The sequence below is a fragment of the Natrix helvetica genome, assembly GCF_964273705.1.
Source record: "Natrix helvetica genome assembly, chromosome: 1".
NCBI classification, from domain to species: domain Eukaryota; kingdom Metazoa; phylum Chordata; class Lepidosauria; order Squamata; family Natricidae; genus Natrix; species Natrix helvetica.
The window spans coordinates 308,575,477-308,596,967 of NC_138548.1; the positions used below are offsets into that span (position 1 = coordinate 308,575,477).

Consider the following 21,491-nt stretch of genomic DNA (forward strand, 5'->3'; position numbering starts at 1 on the left):
TTGCAGGTTAGTAGGGAATGGCAAAAAATGGTCAAGATGGTGGCTGTGATGGTTTAACTGAAACTCTGATTGGGTTTTATATGCACTGCATATAAAAATTGGTAGAGCTTTGATTGCACCATTATGGCCACTGACTTGATTTTTTTGATACTCTGTGGTCTCTCCTTTATGTAAATCTTCATTAAAAAAAATGAGGAGAGGGAGGAAGAAAGGCAGCTCAAGCAGAAGTATTCCTCTTCCCTTGCCTCAGTTCCCTGTTATCTTCTCTAGTGCCAATGCATAGGGATGTTCTCAAGACATTGCCATCACATATTCCTGGAAAGAGGGCCTGAAAACCAGCTAGTACCTTTGTTTCGGTAAATAGGATCTCTCAATCTGATTTTGCCCTCACTTGTTTTATAGGACAGATTCTGACTTCTTTAGTATTTTTATATATATATATACATATACATATACATATACATATACATATACATACATACATACATACATACATACATACATATATATATATATTTATTTATTTATTTCTGGTCATTCTTTGCCTTGTTAGGTTCTGTTATAAACAACTTTGTTTATATTGCTGTTGTATTACCAACTTGATCAATCTAATATTAGGTTTTTGTAACCTCTTTGCCACGTTTAGTCGTGTGAGTTGTTAATCTATATCGTTGCGGCCCCCTGCTTCTGTTTTCATAATTACTGGGATCTGGCAGAAGCTGTTTAGAAAGATGAAAGACTGCCATTTCTAGAGTTGCTACTAAAATGCATCTAAAATAAGGACTGAGATGAATTTTGATCTTGTTCTCAAGAGACATTTCACAAAAAGTCCAAGATTTCACTCTCATTTGAACAGCATGCCTTGGTTGTTCATTATCAATCAGCATGTTGGCATAGTAAAAGCTGCTATGAGTTGTAGCAGAAGTTTACTTTGAGGACTGGAGCACAAAATGACCTGAATGTTCAATTTAAATGATGCATTGACTAGACTCCAATGTTTATAATAAGATCTTCTTGAGCATTTGCTTGGTTATTGTATTATTTCCACATTGCTAGAACACATTTGAGAATTGCCTGCCAAGCTGAACAAAGCAACATTTTGCATTCTTTGTTAAAAAATATACAATCTTGTTTAAATACCTGTATGGATTTAAATTTCTGAAAAGATTTAAAGCACAGATAGGTAACTTGCAAAAAACCAAATGCATGAAAACATCTTTACTATGTATTTGGTTTTTTTTCAACTTATCATATGCATTCATTTGGGTGGTTGTGTCATTATATCATTTTAAATGGAAACAAAAATATATAGTTGCAAAGTAACACATTATGGTGCTGTTATACTTAGACAGGAAGACTCTTTGGATTTCGTTTTGGTAAATAAAGGTTTTGGATCAAATGTTATCCTTGGAAGATGCAAACATTATATCACAAGAGCAGCAGTTTTGACCTGGAAAGCCTGAATTAATGGCAGCTTTGAGTACTCTCTTCCTCTCAGATAATGTTAATACTGTGGTGCTCTAACCTGCCTGGGGAATGGATGGAAGATCATCTACACATTCATGATCCTAGTTTAAGAAATATATATATGTGTGTGTGTGTGTGTGTGTGTGTGTGTGTGTTGAAAATATATCCTCCTATCTTGATGCATCACCTGGGATTTTCGGTATGGATCCTATGGTCTGGATTGGATAGAAATTTACAGTGTTAAACTTTAAGATGTTCTATGTAGATTATGTAGCAACTATAGGATTCAACAAAAAGTCATCTAAGTCCTTCTTTGTCAAGTATATTTGGCCACAATTTTCTTACAACTACCGTATCTGTGGTGCCCTTGGAGATGATGGCATCCCATCTGCATCCAGTATCATAAAGAAGGAAATCAGAAAAAGGGTTTGATTGTGGGTAAGGGTTGACCAAAGTGTCATAAAACCAGGGGAGAATGGGGTATGAGGGCAATCTGACTATAACCGTTATGGCAAACCTATGGCAAGCAGAGCCCTTTCTATGGACACACGAGCCATCACTCCAGCTCATCTTTGCCGTGCATGTACATGCCCCTCCCACTAACTAGCTGGTTTTCAGGTCTCTGCTGCACATGTGCAGGGGCTGGGGCTCATGGGAGAGGGTGACACACAAATTGCATTATGGATGTGTATCAGGGGTGGGTTTCATAATTTTTTACTACCGGTTTGGTGGGCATAGCAAGATAGGAGGCATGTGACTGAGTGGGCGTGACCACCTTGATGTCACTCACACACACTCAGTCACATGATTCCCTCACCAAGCCTTGCCCACTGAAACAGTGGTGAAAATTTTTGATGGGGAGGCCTGCAGCCTTGCTGGAGCTAAAGGAGTGCCTGCAAACTACCCAATAAGAAAAAAAAGTTTTTGTCCTCCCTGGCCCACAGGAACACTCTGCAGGCTTTAGCAGGGCTGGGGGAAAGCAAAAGCGCCTCAATTTGTACGAAAACCAGCCCATTTTTCAGACATTTTCTGCAAAACCAGGAGCATTTTTCCCTTCCCCCCACCATTCTGAAGTCTGCAGAGTGCTTCTGGAGGCTGGGGGAAGGCAAAAATCCCTCACTTTTTGCAAAAAAAATGGCTCATCTTTAGGACCTCTCTATAGCTGGCATGCACACACCATTAAAAAAGGGGGGGATTACATTTTTTCAATGAAGATAGTTCTGCGCATGTGCAGAACAGAAAATAAAGATGGCAGTGCCCAGGATAGAACTGGTACGGTCACGTGTCCAGCCAAGTTACTATCTATTGGGCCGAACAGGTAGGAACCCACCTCTGGTTTGCATGCATGCCCTTTCAGCACTTGGTGCCAAAAAGGTTACTCATCACTGGGCTATAACATCTGTCACTCAAATAAATGCCATGGTTGATGTAACTGGCTTAGGTGGGTGTCCCTTTCTTCCCTTGCTGCTGTATGTATTTCCTCTGAAGTGCTAAACTCAATGGAAGAGGGTGACTATCTCAGTCAGAAGGTGTGTACTTTCACATTACTAGAACCATCAATCAATCTCAAAGGGCAAAAATATGAAAAGATGAAATCCTGGCCATTGCAGGTTTTAAAAGAAAGATTCTTCAGTTCAGTATCATGTTTTTAGTGCTAGATCGGTTGCAACTTAAATTTATCCAGGTTTTAATCTTAAATGACAGCAGTGACATCCATATCATGGAAACCTGGCTCAGATAAGGGAAAATTCATCCTTTCCAGCTCTGTTCTTTGGTGGAAAGACAGAATGTAATTTCCAGAAATATCTAGGCATATTGTTCTGTCCCCAGCCCAGCAAGATTGCAGTTTCTTTAGGATTTCAGAGCAATATCTACACTAGTATAAATATGTAGGCCTTTCTACCAAGAGTTTATAAGAAAATAGCAAAATAATTATAATATAATTTACCCAAGCTATAATTTAAGAGAGAATTGGTACAGAATGCTTTAAGGATGGTACATAATTGCAAAAATAGATAACACATGTAATACAAATGCTGTAAATGTTGTGATGTATAAAAATATCATACATGATAAGCATTTCATGGGGTTTTCTGAACAGCATGTATAGTCTCAGAACGATCATTACTCATACCTGTCTTCAATGACCTTATATCGCTGGATTTTATCAATTATAATAATGATAGTTATATGCATACATATTTATTTAGTTGACAGTATGTAGCCATCCATCTCATATTTGTGACTCTGGGTGGCTTTTACAATTAAAATGAACAGTACCAAAACAATCCAAACATAAAGCAGCCATGCGAGCAATAGAAACATTAAAACACTTAAACACATAGAAGCTATAATACAATCGCTGGATAGCATAGGCACTCAAGAACAGTACAGCTATTTTATGAGCTCAGCATGACTCTGATCCCCAGGTCAGATGGTGAAGCCAAGTCTTCAGGCCCTTCCAAAAAGCCAGCAAGATCTTGGAATGTGTTGCCTGCTCCTGCCAGAAACGAAACCTTTGAGGTTCAAGGTTATGGTTTCCTGCCAAGGATAAGATCATCACACTTAAGGAGCATTGTTTGCAACAGGTGGTGACACCATTTCACAATTAAGGAACATCTGCTTCTCTTGGTTTTGGAATGAAGATGAGAGAGATCATCTTATTCTATGCAGAGATCCCACAAAGGATAGGGCAAAACAAAGTATGACCTAACTATAACTCTTCAATGATTAAAAAATGCTTTCCTAATTCTGTATTACATGCTCAACTATTACATGGAAATGTAAAATCCTATATCCTATTCACTTAAGAAAAGGAGGCATGCACCACTGTCCAATTCTTCCTCACAAATCTAGTAAAATCCTCAGAATTGCACATTGTAAGTAAGTGGTCAGATGAAGGGATGGACGGATGGATAGACAAATAGATAAGCAGGCAGAATGTATCAAATAGTTATAATGAATAGATAATCTCTATCTTTATCAATGTTGTAAAATCCCGCAAATCTAATCTTGCCCAGTTACCATCATAGTCTATATCTTGGATGGCGAACCTGTGGCACTGCCACAGGTGGCACGCAGAGCCATTTGTCAGGGCACGTGAGGCGTTGCTTTGTCAGCTGGCCAGCTGACTAGCTCCAGAGGCTTTATAGGAGCCTGGGGAGGGCAAAAACAGCCTCCCATGCCCCCTTGTGCTTCCTGTTTGCTTGTAGGTCTGGTTTAAGCCCTCTGGAGCCTTTAGGGAAGCCTCCTGAAGGTCCCTGAAGGCTCTGGAGGACTATAATCTGCCCTACAAGCAAACCGGAAGTCCATTCCGTTGATATGGGCAGCAACCTATATCAACCATTAGCACCAGTCAATGGTATTTGTGATGCATTTTTGAATGTTCAGTTGACTGAGCTTCATGTTTAATGAATAATAATAATAATAATAATAATAATAATAATAATAATAATAATAATAATAATAATAATCAGAATGTTCAAATCTGATATATTTTTTTTAAAAAATGGAAATTTTAAATTTATCAGTTTTGAACATTCTGATTCTACAAAAAACCGCCCTACTTGGAACAGCTTATATCCTTCGATGTTACCTTAACAGTTCCTAGGTCCTTGGTTAGAACTCGAGCTGTTGAGCTACCAACCAGCCCCAAAGGCTGTGAACCAAAGAATAACCACGCAATAATAATAATAATAATAATAATAATAATAATAATAATAATAATAATAATAATAATAATAATGCCAGTAGAGCAAAAAGGCAACAAAAGAAGGAGTAGGGGCACAAAAGATCAGCTCCTAATTGATAAAATGATATTAGAAAATTGTAAGAAAAGAAAAACGAACTTGAATATGGTCTGGATTGATTATAAAAAAGCATTTGACTCATTGCCACATAGTTGGATCATAAAATGCTTAGAAACAACTGGCATTAGTAAAAATATTACATCCTTCACTGAAAAGGCGATGAAACAATGGAGAACTGAGTTGGCAGTAGGGAATGAGAACTATGGAATGGTTAATATCAAGCGAGGAATTTTCCAGGGTGATTCACTTTCACCTCTTCTCTTCATCATTGCGATGATCCCACTATCAGTAATCTTAAAAAAAATGAAATTAGGCTACCAAACAGCCAAAGAAGCTGAAAAAATTTCACATTTATTATATATGGATGATTTGAAACTCTATGGAAAGTCAGAAATAGAAATCCAATCACTGACAAACACTGTCCGAGTATTCAACACCGATATTTCAATGCAGTTTGGCATGGAAAAATGTGTCACTGTATCCATAAAAAGGGGCAAAATCACTACATGTGAGGGAATTGAAATGCCCAATGGCCAACTAATTAAATGCAACGAAAATGAAGCCTACAAATACTTAGGCATTTTGCAGTTGGATAACATCAAACATGGACAAGTAAAAAATATTGTCAGGAGAGAGTACACCAACAGAGTTAGGAAAATTTTGAAATCTAAATTAAATGGTGGAAATACAATCAAGGCCATAAATACCTGGGCAATACCAGTTATAAGATACACAGCTGGTATAGTTAACTGGACACAAGCTGATTTGGACATTTTGGACCGAAAAACCAGAAAACTAATGACAATGCACTACAGTTTACATCCACGTGGTGACACTGATAGACTATACCTACCCCGAAAATCAGGTGGCAGAGGATTATTACAAGTGAAGCAAATAGTTGAAGAAGAAAAACATGCACTAGCTGATTATTTAAAAGAAAGTCAAGAACATATATTAATCGAAGTAAAGAACAAAAATCTACTGAAGGCCCAACAGACGAAACAAGAATACAGAAAAGATGTGATAAAATCAAGAATGGAGAGTTGGCAGAACAAAGCCTTACATGGTCAATTTCTGGAAAAAATAAAAGATAAAGTGGACAGTGAAAAAACTTGGTTATGGTTAACAACAGGTACATTAAAGAAAGAAACAGAGTCACTAATCCTGGCTGCGCAAGAACAAGCTATCCGAACAAATGCCATTAAGGCCAAAATCGAAAAATCCTCTGATGATGCCAAATGCAGACTCTGCAAAGAAGTTGATGAAACTGTTGACCACATACTCAGCTGCTGTAAAAAAATCGCGCAGACTGATTATAAATTGCGGCACAATTCAGTAGCACAAATGATCTACTGGAATTTGTGCAAAAATTATAATATTAAAACAACAACAAACTGGTGGGAACATAAGCCTGAAAAAGTCACCGAAAATCAGATGGTCAAGATCCTGTGGGATTTTCGTATACAAACAGACAAAGTACTAGCGCATAACACACCAGACATCACACTGGTTGAGAAAAAGAAGGTTACAATCATAGACATCGCAATACCAGGTGATAGCAGAGTTGAGGAGAAGGAACATGAAAAAGTCGCGAAATACCAGGACTTAAAAATTGAAATCCAACGATTATGGCACAAACCAGCAGTGGTAATTCCAGTGGTAATCGGAACACTGGGTGCTATTCCAAAAGCACTGGAATTACATTTAAAACAGTTAAAACTTGACAAAATCACCATCAGTCAAATGCAAAAAGCTGCACTGCTTGGATCTGCACGTATATTACGAAAATACGTTACGACGTCCTAGGCCCCTGGGTGGGGCCCGACTAGTAATCAATGCCAAATCCGGCGAATCAACTGGCCGCTGTGATACAATCGTATAATAATAAAAATAAATGATACTGCTAAACAATATGCTGTTATGTTCTGCTCATTTCATTAAGTAGGGGATGTCATTGTGCTTGTGACCAACTTGACCAATTAGTAATTGTCTTTACTCTTCAGGCAGATGAAGCAGTGATTTTGCTTGACAGCCACTTACTGGGACTGGTCCTTCTTCCCTTGCATCTGATAATCTCAGATCCTGGGAACAAAGTCCCTACCCCAACCTTCCAAAACATGCGATAGATCCCTAGTAATTTGCTCCCCCTGCACTTGTTTTCTGGAAACTGCTATATATGGAAGCTTGCAAAATAATTGAATATAAGTTTGAATGCATGAATTGTAAACAAACGACAGGATCTGTGAGCGTCATGTATGTATGCTACTTGCATGCATATTGAAGAAGATTGATTGATATGGTTGATCATATAAGAGAAGGAACACTGTGGGGAATAAATTATCAGGATTTGCTTAAATGTAGAAAGGCAAGGTAATCACCAAAAATGTCTTCTCTCTATGCAGAAATATAAAATCTGGGCTTTTAAATGGTATCATGAATGTGGCTAAGTTGTGAAGAAAAGCTGGACTTTTTGCAGTATGGAAAATCATAGAAGAAAGGTGCAAAGAAATTATTGGAAGAACTGCAGGCATTTTATGGTATTATCAGGGGAGGACATTATGGCAGTATGGTAAGACATCCATCTGGAAGACTTCATTGAGAGAAGTGTTGTAGGATAGGAGAAACTATACCAGGCATGATTGTATTTTTCCCTGTCCTATTGAAGAGAGGGAGAGAGAGAGATGCATTGGATTTATATCACCTCAATATCTAAAATAATGCATTGCTTTCCAAAATAATATAAATGTTGCTTATGTGAATCATTTGGAGTTCTTTTCTATAATTCCAACAAATCAGAGTTTATAAAACTTCGTTACAAAGGACAGAAAAAAGCTTGCTTTCCATGAAAGGCAATCACTATTTATGGAATTTTGCTAATTACAGGTAGTCCTCGATTTACAACAATTTGCTTGGTGACATTTGAAGTCACAATGCCACTGAAAAAAATAACTTAAGAACATTTTCCACACTTATGACCATTGCAGCATTCCCATGATTTACATTGGGATGCTTGGCAACTGACTAACATTTATGATGGTTGCAGTGTCCTGTGATCATCTTTTGTAACCTTCTGAGAAGCCAAGTCAATGGGGAAACCAGAACGACCGTGCTAATTTAAGAACTGCAATGATTCACTTAACAAATGTGGTGAGAATAGTCACAAAATGGACCAAAACTCACTGAACAAATTCCTTAGCAACATAAATGTTGGGCTCAATTGTGGTTGTTAGTTGAGAACTACCTGCACTTTGCTATAACTAACTACCTTGAGATATTTTATTACAAAGCAAGCTCCACAGAAATTCCTTTAATCTGTACATTTGACAAGCCTCCATTTCCATTATCTTCCACAGTTCTTTCCCCTCATCAAATTGAAAAAAAATCTAGATAGCCTTCTCCACAGGTCCAGCAGCAATTGTTACTCTGATTATAAGTCAGGTTCAATTTATATAGTGCTAAGTACCAACGATGACTTATTTTGGGTAGATTCCCCTTCCATCCCAAATTTGAAGCTATTGCTAAAAGCATTTTTCCCTCCAAATTCACTGCCAAATACATAAGAGAAATAAGATCCTTATGTATTTCTCATGTTTCTTGAAAGCCATTTTAATGTTTTCAGAGTGTTGGGTTGAGATGTACTAAATATTCAGATTGTGCTGATTTTCTAATTGTGGTATGGTTTGTTGCACAGCAAAAACAATACCTGAAACTGTCTCTGATCATCTGTATCCCAAGCATATGGATGATGTGCTTTGTTTTGCTAGTGACTAGAACTATGCCATTTATTGGCATGATGTTTATCAGAGATTTTAATCTTCATAATGAAGTACAGCTAGGATTTTTTTATTAGAAATATTGAATGGTTTTGTGTTGTTCTTGAATCATGCTTTTAGTTTGTAACCCATGCTGTTGTGAGCAATAACTATCTAATGAACAGCAAACTCGAATAAAGAAAAGTCTGAAACCATTGCTTTATTTGTAGATAGTTATTTTCTGGGCCCCTTTGTTTTACTTTGCTAGTGATAAGAACAGTCTTGGGTTTCAGTTGGCTCAGGTTGCTATTTCATTTGATGACATTCTATACTGAAAGGCTATCTAGTTCAGTATAAAGATAAAAGATGGTGAAAAGTGGGATCAGAAATCTTGAAACTGCCTATAACAGAAGCTGAGTAGCAAGACTGGTCTCTTGCCCAAAAGGATTCCAAATCCTAAATAGATGAACAGAATGGACAGAATTTAAAGGATAGGGAATTCCGCCCCACCCCCCACTCCAAGCATTTTCACGTATACATTTAGTTTATAAGATGCAAAATGCATGTATGCAGATCTGTATTAGTTTTTCCTAAGATGATACATATGTTATTCATTGATGGAAAAATACAATTGTGCTGATGGATATTCAGCCAAAGCAATACTAAGAATGGCTTTTAAACCTTTTTTCTTGGCATGATTGTGTATTGCTTGTCATGTGAATTGATTATTTGTAGACAGTAAATAAAACAGCTGTACTTCATCACCTATGTTGTTTTTAGAGTGACCCTTTGTGGCTTGAGCTAGACTACAGCTTTGATTTCAAATAAATGAAAATGTTACACAAATCTGTTTTGGATAATAAATGATATTAATCTGTCTGGGGGAAAAATCCTTCATTTAAGAAGTTATATGATTTGATATATTATTAAATGTTGGCTATCCGATCATTCTAAATATATTTAGATTAGTGTGGCTCTTTGTCAGTAGTCATACTAGCATACTGTTTCATATATATTTCAGATTATTTAATCAAGTTGGGAACATGCACATTCTTTGCAACAAAAATATGACTCTGTCAACTTTTGTTGTAAAAAATATTGTAAAAGTTAATTGACTTCTGGCTGTGAATTGATGTTAGTGCTGTTACACCTCTTGCATCTTGTACTTTTATTTTGACAAATGAAATTTAATTCCCACCTTTCAAAATAAACTAATAACCAAACTAAACTAATAATTTTTTTAAGGAAGGAAGGCTTCTGTTCCATGGAATTTTTCACATTGCTGAGAACAGTTTTTTTCAAAGTTGGCAATTTAAGTTGTGTGCACTTCAACTCCCAGAATACCTCAGCCAAAGTGAAGTCCACAAAACATAAAGTTGCCAACTTTGAAAAACACTGTTCTAGAAGAAGTCATTTTCTCTAGTTAAAATATATTTTTTGAAGACATGGTTTCAAATGATGCTAGATGTCCTTGAGATGGTGACACAGAGCATTGTGGTATGCATAATGTCATAGAAATCCCACTATCTTTAAGGAATATTTCATTATAGTTAATAGTTGTAGATTTTCTTTTAATATTTAGACTGCATTCTAAACAAATGCAGGCCCAATTAAAACCTTTATTGCATTCCATTTGCTGAGAGGCAAATGCATTATGTTTCATACATTTAAATCTGAAACATCTAAAGCAAGAGATCTGCTAGATTCCAATAGTCTTCCCAAATAATGCAGTTTATTTGTTTAATTGGAATATTTAGCAGCTATCCAACTCAAAAATGTAACTCTGGGTAGTGTCCAAAACCAATAAACAAAAATATTTAAAAATATCACATACCACTATGCAAACTAAAGCTATTAAATAAAAATCACTTTATTCCACCAACTAGAAACTGCACTACTTGGTCCCACCTGATCTGACACAACTGCTTAAAAAAATTGCAGATATTTCATTAGGGTTCTCACATATTTTGAAACACCTTTTTCATATTATTTCTGTAACGCTGCATAGCCTCTGCTGTATGACATTGCAATGTTTTTACCCAGGTTAGTATCATAGCATACTGCATTATGAAAAAAAAATATTTTTATGAACTACTGCTCTATGGATTTCTTTGAATGAATTCTATATGAACACACTATATAAATGCTAATTGTTATTTTTTTCAGTTACTACAACGTATGTCTACATTTTCTTATTTTTATTATTTTAGATGTGTAAATTGATCTCATCTTATGTTCATGTCATAGTGAGCCTCCAAAGTTATCCTAGTAGAATTGCCTTAATATAAATATTAGGTTTATTTGTTTATTAACCTAATACGTTTTGGATGTGACATATCATGCTGTCTTTAGAATCACCTTGTTAAGGTTGTATTAAAGGTCGACCTCTATTGACAAGATTAAATTGAAGTCATTTTCTCTTAGACCTTAGTGTTTTGAGTGTTTTTTTTTTGTTTTTTTTTTGTCAGCAAATAAACCTTAGCACTTTCTTCCAGGGCATTATCTCAAATGTAGTTTTGATGTGCCGGATGAGTTTGCTTTTCATGTTTTTCAACCATTTTTATTTTTTAATTTTCCTTCTGCCACCTTTCAACTGTCACAAACAATCTGTTTCCTAGAAATCAATTGCAGATGTTCACAACATGCTGTAGATCCAAGCTTCTTCTGCTTAAATGGAAAGCTTTCCCTAACCTCTCCCCTTGGACATCCTTTTCAGCATTATTCTAGAAGTTTTATTGAACCCAAGTTGTGGTCTGCCTGATTAAGACAGATTTTCACCTGAAACCCTCTCTAAAAACATATAACACAGGGTATGGTATATTAGTTTCCCTTAGTATAGCTTTTCCTTTCCTACTTACATATTGTTGTCCTTTCTCACAGTAAGTGATAAGGTGTGTGTGTGAAAGAGAAAGAAGAAATTAAATTGTATGGACCCTTCATGTAAGATCTTTGTGCTATCTTTGCATTAGCTCAGGACCTATGTTCCCATTGCACTGGTTTGCTTAAAACACAAAGGGCAGATGTGTAGGTCTTCTTGGCCTGTCACTGCAATGGACCATTCAAGGCTTCTTATGTTGAGGAACAGATCCCCTTGTGATCATCAGAAGTCACAAATGGTGATCACATGACCATGAGATGCTGCAACATCATAATTGGAAGCCAGGCACTGAAGGTAGCCAGCTTATGATCATATGACCATGGGGATGCTGCAACTGACAGAAGTACAAAGACCAATCATAAATCTTCAGTGCCATTATAAATGCAAATGGTCACTGAACAAGTAGTCATTAAACAAGGACTGTCTGTATAATTTGTATCTAGGAATACTTCGACTTTTGTTTCTAGGATGCTGAACTATCTGTTCTTCCTCATTACAAAATGTCTATGGACCTCCAACAGTCCAAAGGAGATCCTGTTGCTTTGATTATTGTAGCACCAGAGCAGTGATACTACAATAATGGAGGAAATAAATATCTGCATTAACATCAAGAAAGATAATGTTGGATATGAGGATAGGAAAATACCTGTGTGGAAACATCTGGGAAAGGAAATGAGAAGACCACCATTGATAGACCAGTCCACACAAGGGATGGACTGATGGGAAAGGCAGAGGAAGAGATGGACTGATGGGAACTGCAGAGGAATGACCATTCAGTTCTTGTCACAACCACAGTCCAGACTGGGCATCAGTTCAACAACCCATTGCAGCCTGAACTGAAATGTTTGAAGTTGGCTTGAGAAGTAGCTGTAAGCAACTGCAGCTTCTGTGAGCAACTTCTACTGCAGCCCATTCCCCCTTTTTTCAATGGATATAAATATGCTTATTTGGAAAGGCAAAAACATAATCACATCAATGAAACCAATCTGAAACAGTTTTCTCAATTTTTTAGATTTTTCCCCCTGCATGGCACAGTTAAAGTTTTGTTATCCAGTGCTGGGGCCAGCAAAAAAGTGTGATAACTTTAAACAGTGTTTACTGCACGTCCAATCCTTCTTCTGCCTTGGCAATGAAGCATGTTAGGGGTTATGTCAATGTTAAAGTCTAATGGAGAGACAAATTAGAAAAGAGCTCCTTTGATTCTGGCTACTAAAAACAGAAGATGCAAGACATTTTAGATGCTTAGATCTGGCCTGCAGGGCTGCACTGGAAACAGCATAGGACTGGCCCACAATGCCTCTGCCAGCGAAAACAGAGCTCACTGGCAGAGGACTGCAGGAGGCCATCACAGCCAAAAATGGTGCTCCAGAGCCTTCTTTCGCTGGCAGAGTGCTTGGGCCACCACTGGCACACTCAACATGAGTGATGTCGAACTGGCCATGCCCAACCCAGCCCCCAAGGTCAAATACAGCCCTGATGCGGCCCTCAGTGAAATTGAGATTGACACCCCTGGGGTATAGCTTCTTTTTTTATTCCAGGAGCTATGGTCGTGCAGGCAGGCACAGTTTGAATTCTATTTTGCAAAAGTCTCCTACTGGTCAGTTAGAAGGATAAATGTTTGGCTCCTGGTTTTCCTGTCTTTCCCTTAGCATTTTAAAGCCATAAAATGAAGATGATTGAAGATGGTCTTGAAACTGTGAAGGATTGGAAGATGGAAAACAAATTTTAAGAAATGCTGCATCCGACTGTTCTTTGAGTGTGAACGATTAAAAGACTACTATGTCAGACTGCATAGTAGATAAAAAACATGAATGGAACTGTGCAGTATGCAAATATCTGGATTAAAATGGGAAGAGGAAGATCAAGAAAGTGATAATGTAGTTCTGTGTTATCTTCCTTATATAGGAAGATAACTTCCTTATACAGAGTTCTGCTTATACTAAAATGCTTGCATTGAAAGTTGTACTCTATGCATCAGCATCTACTATCTGACAAAGAAGGTTTGTTTAGAAAGCTAGACAGATTTATCATCCAGCATCTGAATATTTATAGCACATCTGCTTTCATAAAGATAAGGTGATAATGAATGAACACAGGAAGGCTTTATCTAGGAAAAATTTCTAATGGATCAATACTAAGTTGCGTGCAAGTAATATTATGCAGGCCACTCCTGGAATTTGTTTTCTTTACAGCAAAATGCATTTTAGATTTTAAAGGACTGCTATACAATAAGGATAAATCAATCAATAGTCATCTGTGAATAAAATGAAAGAATTGGGATATGTATATGGAAACTGATTATACCAATGTATTATATCCAAAATATCGTAGTAAGATTTATTAACAGAATAAGTCTTTTGGTTCAGTAGGATGTAACAAATTTGTGGTATTAGGAATTGCATTCCATTGCCATTAGATTTCACCGCTGCTCAAATTTGAACAAAACATATATTTGAGGAATGTACCCCTGTATTTGAGGGGCGCAGTGGCTCTGTGGCTAAGACGCTGAGCTTGTCGATCAGAAAAGTCAGCAGTTTGGCAGTTCAAATCCCTAGCGCCGCATAATGGGGTGAGCTCCCGTTACTTGTCCCAGCTTCTGCCAACCTAGCAGTTCGAAAGTATGTAAAAATGCAAGTGGAAAAATAGGAACCACCATTGGTGGGAAGGTGACAGCATTCCGTGCCCCTTCAGCATTTAGTCATGGCGGCCACATGACCATGGAGATATCTCCGGACACCGCTGGCTCTTCGACTTTGAAACGGAGATGAGCACCGCCCCCATAGAGTCAGGAACGACTAGCATATATGTGTGAGGGGAACCTTTGCCTTTACCTTATCCTGTATTTAAAATATCTGAAATATGATATTTTATTATATGATAGTAATTGCTAGATTTTTTTTAAAAAAGTGTTACTGTTAAATATTTTAAAGAAACTTATGTTGGATAAGCTAGAGTGATTTTGGTTAGACTTAGTTCTTGAACAATTTATCTCCAGTCACACATACTAGGGGAAATAGAGAAGGAGCTGAGTATCTCCTCAATGGTTGTGAATTGACTCTAAAAGGGAACAAAAGAGTTCACAGAAGTTCAAGCTTACATGAATCAGTGGCATGGACTGCTGACATAGATGAACTCCTGCTGTTGAGAATATGCTGAGAGCTAACATTTCTTAGGACTGAAATATCTGTTAAGTCAACCAGTGTTCACTTAGCTCCAAGGATAAGGAGCATAAGGCAATGTTCATTAAGTTGTGGGAGAGAGGGGAAGAAGTGTTATAATTAAACCCTGTGGATATTAAGTATATCCACTTCATAGTCCCAGAGGACAATTAGTTATTTCAAGTGACTTCATCCGAGCAAAGATAGATATATTTATTGGTCATGCCATACATTGACTGCACAGCTTTTTCTGAATTCAGTCTTGGAGCCTGAAGTTTGGTCCATTATAGTTGGTCTTTCTGATAATTTGTTCTTAAAGAAAGTCAGTGCTTGAGGAACCACTATAGATAACATTTTAGGCACAGAAAGCCCCACAGATGTGGATGTGCTTCCCCTTTTTCTCAGTTTCTGGTTGATTTAGCTCAGATGCTCCTAGCATTTGAAAGAGACTCTGAGTTCAATGAAATTGTATAGGAAAACTGCAACATAATCTATGTAGAAGATTTTTAAAGAAGGGGGTAAGAAGTTCTGTGATAGATCATATACATTCCTTTCAGAAGATTCCAGTGAGGCCTCAGCAATTTTGAAAAAGATTTAACAAACATTTGACTGAACATTAAAGGAGCATTACCAATCAGTATTGGATTAGATGACCCAAAAGTCTGATTTGGTATAGGACAGCATTCAATATTCTTAAAAAGAGTGCAGTGCCTGAAACTATATTCTGCCTGAAACTCTGAGTATTTATACCATTGGATACAAAAGTATTGAGTTAGATTGACAGTATAAGTAGTTTCCTGAATTTAAAGAGGTGTAATTATCATCAAACAGTTGAATTATCATTTAGCTGCTCCCTAAAATGAATTATTATGTGAAGTATTGCAAATATGATTAAAAACAATTGTTAGGAAAAATATTCAACTGGTTGGGTGAAGAATTTGTATAGATCTTTGTTATGCAACTAAATCAGGGAACTATAGAAAATTGTATGAAGATCTTGGTTGAGTTTGGTATCCATGATTACAAAGTACTTAATATAATGTTTGAGGTAAAGGTAAAACAGTACCATAACAACAAAACACATGACATATTTAACACCATATTCTCTCTTCTGTTTTTATTTCACTGTTTAAAATCCTTGGTTACCAGAGACTTCACTTGTTCCAAGAGCTTGATGTAGTCTCTGTTTGACCTAGGTCATGCTAAAAATAATCAATATTATTATCTAAATTGCTTTTTGCTTATCTGTTATTTAATGTTGGGAGAAAAATTAAATCTATCCAGTAATCTGTAAATCTTTCTCCTTTAAATGTCATAGGAACATAAAAAGAACCCTGCTAAGTCATTCTGAGAGCAGCTTAATATCATGGGGAATTCAAAAGGAATATACTGTATGTGCACAAAACTTTCTTCCACAAATGGTCTCCAACATGTGGTTTCAAACATATGTTTCCTCTAAATCTACATAATTGGTAGCTATTGATCTTCCTGGCTACTCTCTAAGAATTAATTCAAGCCTTCTGAAGGCCTCACACAAGCAGGTCATACTGGACTTGTCAGGAATGGGAAAAAGAAGACCAAGAAGGTCAGCTGGATGTAGCAGTGGTGGCAGAGTACAGGGAAGAAGGAGTCAACAGCAGCAGAGCAGCAAAACATAGGGCTACAGTATTGGCAGGATGGCCAGGACAGCAGAAATGAAGAGGTAGGGGTAAGAGGATCTGAAGCATAGATGTGCACAGCAGACAGAAGAAGCATTCAGTAAGAGGGGTACCCACATAGAATGTCCACCTCTTAACTGTGTCACATTTACCAATCAATGGGGACTGACCTAATCACTACAACTGAATATCAGAACTGCCCTCACTAAGGAGGACAGGATGAAAGGTCGGGTCAACCTTGAGCAGGTCAGGCTCAAACTCCTGACTGTGGGCAGAGTTAGCCTGCAATACTACATTCTAACCACTGTACCAACAGAGTTTCAGAATGTAGCCACTTGTGTGCTGCTCTCATGTAACACCGTGCTCCAAGAGCTGTCTGGTTCAGTGACGTGCAGTCAGGGGAGGCAGGGGAGGTGGAGCCTCACTGCTCTCATCATGAAAATAAAAAAAAATTACTCCGGGAAGCCGTGAAAGTGGCTGGGAGAGGCGCGCGGCTTGGTTTAGCCTCCCTGGACATCTCAGCAGCAGCCCCAAGTGTGCCGATCTTGCCATTTTTTGCATCGGGCGAGCCCGGGATCCTTGCAAGGGGAATGGGACCACGTGTGCAGGAGGCTCCTCAGCTCCAGCCTCAATCAGTGCAGCCGCGGTCCCCTTCATGTTGGCTCAGGAAGGAGGGTAATGGAACCACGTGTGCAGGGGAAGGGGATCGCGGCTGTGCTAATCTGAGGCTGTGCTCTGCTGAGGAGCCGCCTGCACACGTGGTTCCATTCCCCTTACAAGGATCCCGGGCTCGCCCAATGCAAAAAATGCCTAGGTGACATCATCAGTGCTAGAAGGGGGGGAGAAAGGAGGAGAAAGGAGAAGTTTCTCTTCTCAGAAATGTCTTCTCAGTGGAACTGCGGCAGCCTGCCTGCCCCTTTCTGACATTTCTGAGAAGAGAAACTTCTCCTTTCTCCTCCTTCTCCCTGCCCATTCCCTTCTAGCACTGATGATGTTACCTAGGCATTTTTTGCATCGGGCGAGCCCAGGATCCTTGCAAAGGGAATGGGACCACGTGTGCAGGAGGCTCCTCAGCTCCAGCCGCGGTCCCCTTCATGTTGGTTCAGGAAGGAGGGTAATGGGACCACGTGTGCAGGGGAAGGGGATCGCGGCTGTGCTAATCTGAGGCTGTGCGCTGCTGAGGAGCCGCCTGCACACGTGGTTCCATTCCCCTTACAAGGATCCCGGGCTCGCCCAATGCAAAAAATGCCTAGGTAACATCATCAGTGCTAGAAGGGGGGGGGGAAGGAGGAGAAAGGAGAAGTTTCTCTTCTCAGAAATGTCTTTTCAGTGGAACTGCGGCAGCCTGCCTGCCCCTTTCTGACATTTCTGAGAAGAGAAACTTCTCCTTTCTCCTCCTTCTCCCTGCCCATTCCCTTCTAGCACTGATGATGTTACCTAGGCATTTTTTGCATCGGGCGAGCCCAGGATCCTTGCAAAGGGAATGGAACCACGTGTGCAGGAGGCTCCTCAGCTCCAGCCGCGGTCCCCTTCATGTTGGCTCAGGAAGGAGGGTAATGGGACCACGTGTGCAGGGGAAGGGGATCGCGGCTGTGCTAATCTGAGGCTGTGCGCTGCTGAGGAGCCGCCTGCACACGTGGTTCCATTCCCCTTACAAGGATCCTGGGCTCGCCTGATGCAAAAAATGCCTAGGTAACATCATCAGTGCTAGAAGGGGGCGGAAGGAGGAGAAAGGAGAAGTTTCTCTTCTCAGAAATGTCTTTTCAGTGGAGCTGCGGCAGTCTGTCTGTCCCTTTCTGACATTTCTGAGAAGAGAAACTTCTCTGTTTGGGCTGCGCCTGTGCGATCGGAGCAATCACGCGGTTTGATGACATCACCAGCCTCACCAGTCATAAACCTCACCGCACGTCACTGGTCTGGTTGTTAGTTTATTTCTATGTGTAATTTAAATTGGCTATAAAGTCATTTTTGGTTTTGGACCTAGTATCTTTAGGGTTGTCTGTTTGATGTAGAATCTGCTTCCTCAGTGCCTACAAACAGGTATTGACTCCTTAGACTCCCCATTTATTGGTTAATGTGACAAGATTCAAGAGATGGACATTCTTTGTGTTAAATAAGAGACTTATTGAACAGTCTGTCCCAGAGTCAAGGATAGCCACTTCCTTTCTAGTGTTGCAGAACATTCTCACTTAAGACTATATTGATTAAGAGTGGTGCTTTGAATATATGTAGATAATTATGTTGTGTCATTGCAGTTAAATTATTATTGTTTTAGAGCGCTAATAATAATATCTATTTCAAACTGTGCGTTTCTTGGGATTATCTATAACTGAAATGGTAAAAAATGTCAACCAACCAACCAACCTATCAAACAGACAAATGTATACATACCTTTCAGGGTCAGTGACGATTTACTTCTATGTAATAATTTATGAAATTGTTCTTCTGGCTTGTTGTACATCAAATTGTACATTGTGATACCCATTGGTTTTAATTAAGTGCATTAATAACACAGTTTATAGATTTATCATCACTGGTTTTCTATTTCAGTATGAATATTTCAATGCTGTTCTCATTAATGAACGAGATGAAGATGGAAACTTCTTAGAACTGGGAAAGGAATTCATCCTTGAACCAAATGACCATTTCAATAATTTGCCTGTGAATGTCACTTTGAGTGATGTCCAAGTGCCAACAAATATGTACAATAAAGGTAAGGAAAATGTTTTCTATTATATCATTTAGCAATGTCAACATACCTTTTTCGATACCAACTTCTGTTGATATCATGTTCACTGAGAATGGAGATGAATAGCACTTAGCAATAGCACTTAGACTTATATACCACTTCACAGTGCTTTACAGCCCTCTTTAAGCAGTTTACAGAGTCAGCATATTGCCCCCAGCAATCTGGGTCCCCATTTTACCCACCTCAGAAGGATGGAAGGCTGAGTCAACCTTGAACAGGTGAGATTTGAACTGCCAAATTGCAGCTAGCAGTCTGCTGAAGTAGCCTGCAGTACCTCACTCTAACCACTGCGCCACCTCGTCTCCTGCATTTCTGAAAAACTGAATTTTCGATATCTTTAAAATAAAGCTTAATAAAATATTTATTTAATAGTTTCAATCATAAGAATAATAATGTGTGTATAATTTCCCATTTCAGTGTTGCTTCATCATTTGGGTTCTATATAGGATGTTCAGGGCCAGGCATAATCATCTATAATTTTCCATTTAAATTTCTTATTGTTTGGAGACCAATTCAGTGATTAAGTTAGAACATCAATGGTGAAGCCAAGTGTGTTGCAAAATAAGCATCTTCTCCATTGACTACGTTCTAGACCATGGGTTGTCAACCTGGTCCCTACCGCCCACTAGTGGGCATTTTGGGATTCCAGGTGGGCGGTGGGGATTTCGGAGGTTGAAACCTCCTTTTGAACTAACGCGCGCAAGAATGCATGCGTTAGGGATTTCGGAGGTTAAAACCTCCTTTTGTGCGAGTGGGGAGGCGAGCGCAAGCGCGTGCACAAGCAAACACGTGGGAAGAGGGTGGGGAGGAGTAGAAACTGATAGCAGGGACAGGCAGAAGTGGAGCAGAGCAGTTGCAAAATAGGAGAAAGAAAAGGCAGGAGAGAATTGTTGTTGGCTAATAATAATAAGTGGGCTAACTAGCTCAGCCTTACTTTTGTACATAGCCCTAAGGAAGATTTTAAAAAATGGAGATAAAAAGGAAAAGCACTGAAAGAGGAGACCTTCGTTTGTTCCTTACAAAAATCGAACCAGATATCAAATATTTAGTCTCGCAGCATCAGCCTCAAGATCTCATTAATCACTAGTAAAGCTAATTTCAATTTACTTTATTGTTTTCTAATTAAACTTTATAAAGTTAAAAACATTATAAACATGCATAAAGTAGAAATAAAAAGATAAATGCTGGTTTTGTTGTATTCGGGTCTTTTCCCGTGTAAGGTTGAGATTGTCTTTGCAACGTTTCGGCAGGATCTCACCTGCCATCTTCAAGCGTGGGCTCAAAATGTGGGCTTAAAATGGGAACGGAGCTGCCGTCTTTCTGTAAGTCTTGGTGGGAGGGGATGGGGTGCTGGCTTTGTTTCAGTAAGTGGAATGATTGGTTGTGTGGTTGTATCATGATTGGTAGATTGGTGCTGATTGGTGCAGGCTGCGTGTGCATTGTTGTTTTGTATTGTAACGGCTTGGGTGGTGGGTGGTGTTCGTTTGTTGGCTAGGGCTGGTTTCCAGATGTTTGGTAGGCGGGAGGTATCATCACGTTTGTTCATGCTGTGGGGGTGTTTCTCTATTTTGATGGCTTCCATGATTATTCTCTTGTGGAGGTGTTCTGTTTTGGAGATTAACCTGGCTCCTTCAAAGTTGATTTCATGTCCTGTAGCTTTAAGGTGCTGGAAAAGGGAAGAAGTTTTTTCTTTTTTTCTTACTGCATTTTTGTGTTCTGTGATGCGTGCATTTATTCTCTTGTTTGTTTGTCCTATGTATATTGCTGGGCAGATTTTGCATGGTATTTCGTAGACTCCTTGGTTTTCTAGCCGGATTTTGTCTTTGGGGTTTCTTAAGATGTTGGCTATTTTTTGGTCAGTGGTGAAGGCTGTCCTGATATTGTGCTTGTGGAGAATTTTGCTGATTTTATCTGTGGTGCCTTTGATGTAAGGGAGGAGGGCGATGCCATTGTCCTGTTCTGTATCTTGGTTTTTTGGGGGAATCTCCTTTTGGATTAGGTTGGTGATAGTTTTTCTTTG

At 38.8% G+C, this 21,491-nt stretch overlaps 1 protein-coding gene across 3 annotated transcripts in view; it reads left to right on the forward strand.

Annotated features, from left to right (window-relative positions):
* Nucleotides 1–21,491, forward strand: part of CACNA2D3 (calcium voltage-gated channel auxiliary subunit alpha2delta 3) — a 631,895-nt gene that overhangs the window by 264,116 nt on the left and 346,288 nt on the right. For all 3 annotated transcript variants that reach the window (XM_081935818.1, XM_081935819.1, XM_081935820.1), the window contains exon 5: nucleotides 19,273–19,435. In XM_081935818.1, the coding sequence (XP_081791944.1) occupies nucleotides 19,273–19,435 (163 nt within the window). The remainder of the gene's footprint in view (nucleotides 1–19,272; nucleotides 19,436–21,491) is intronic.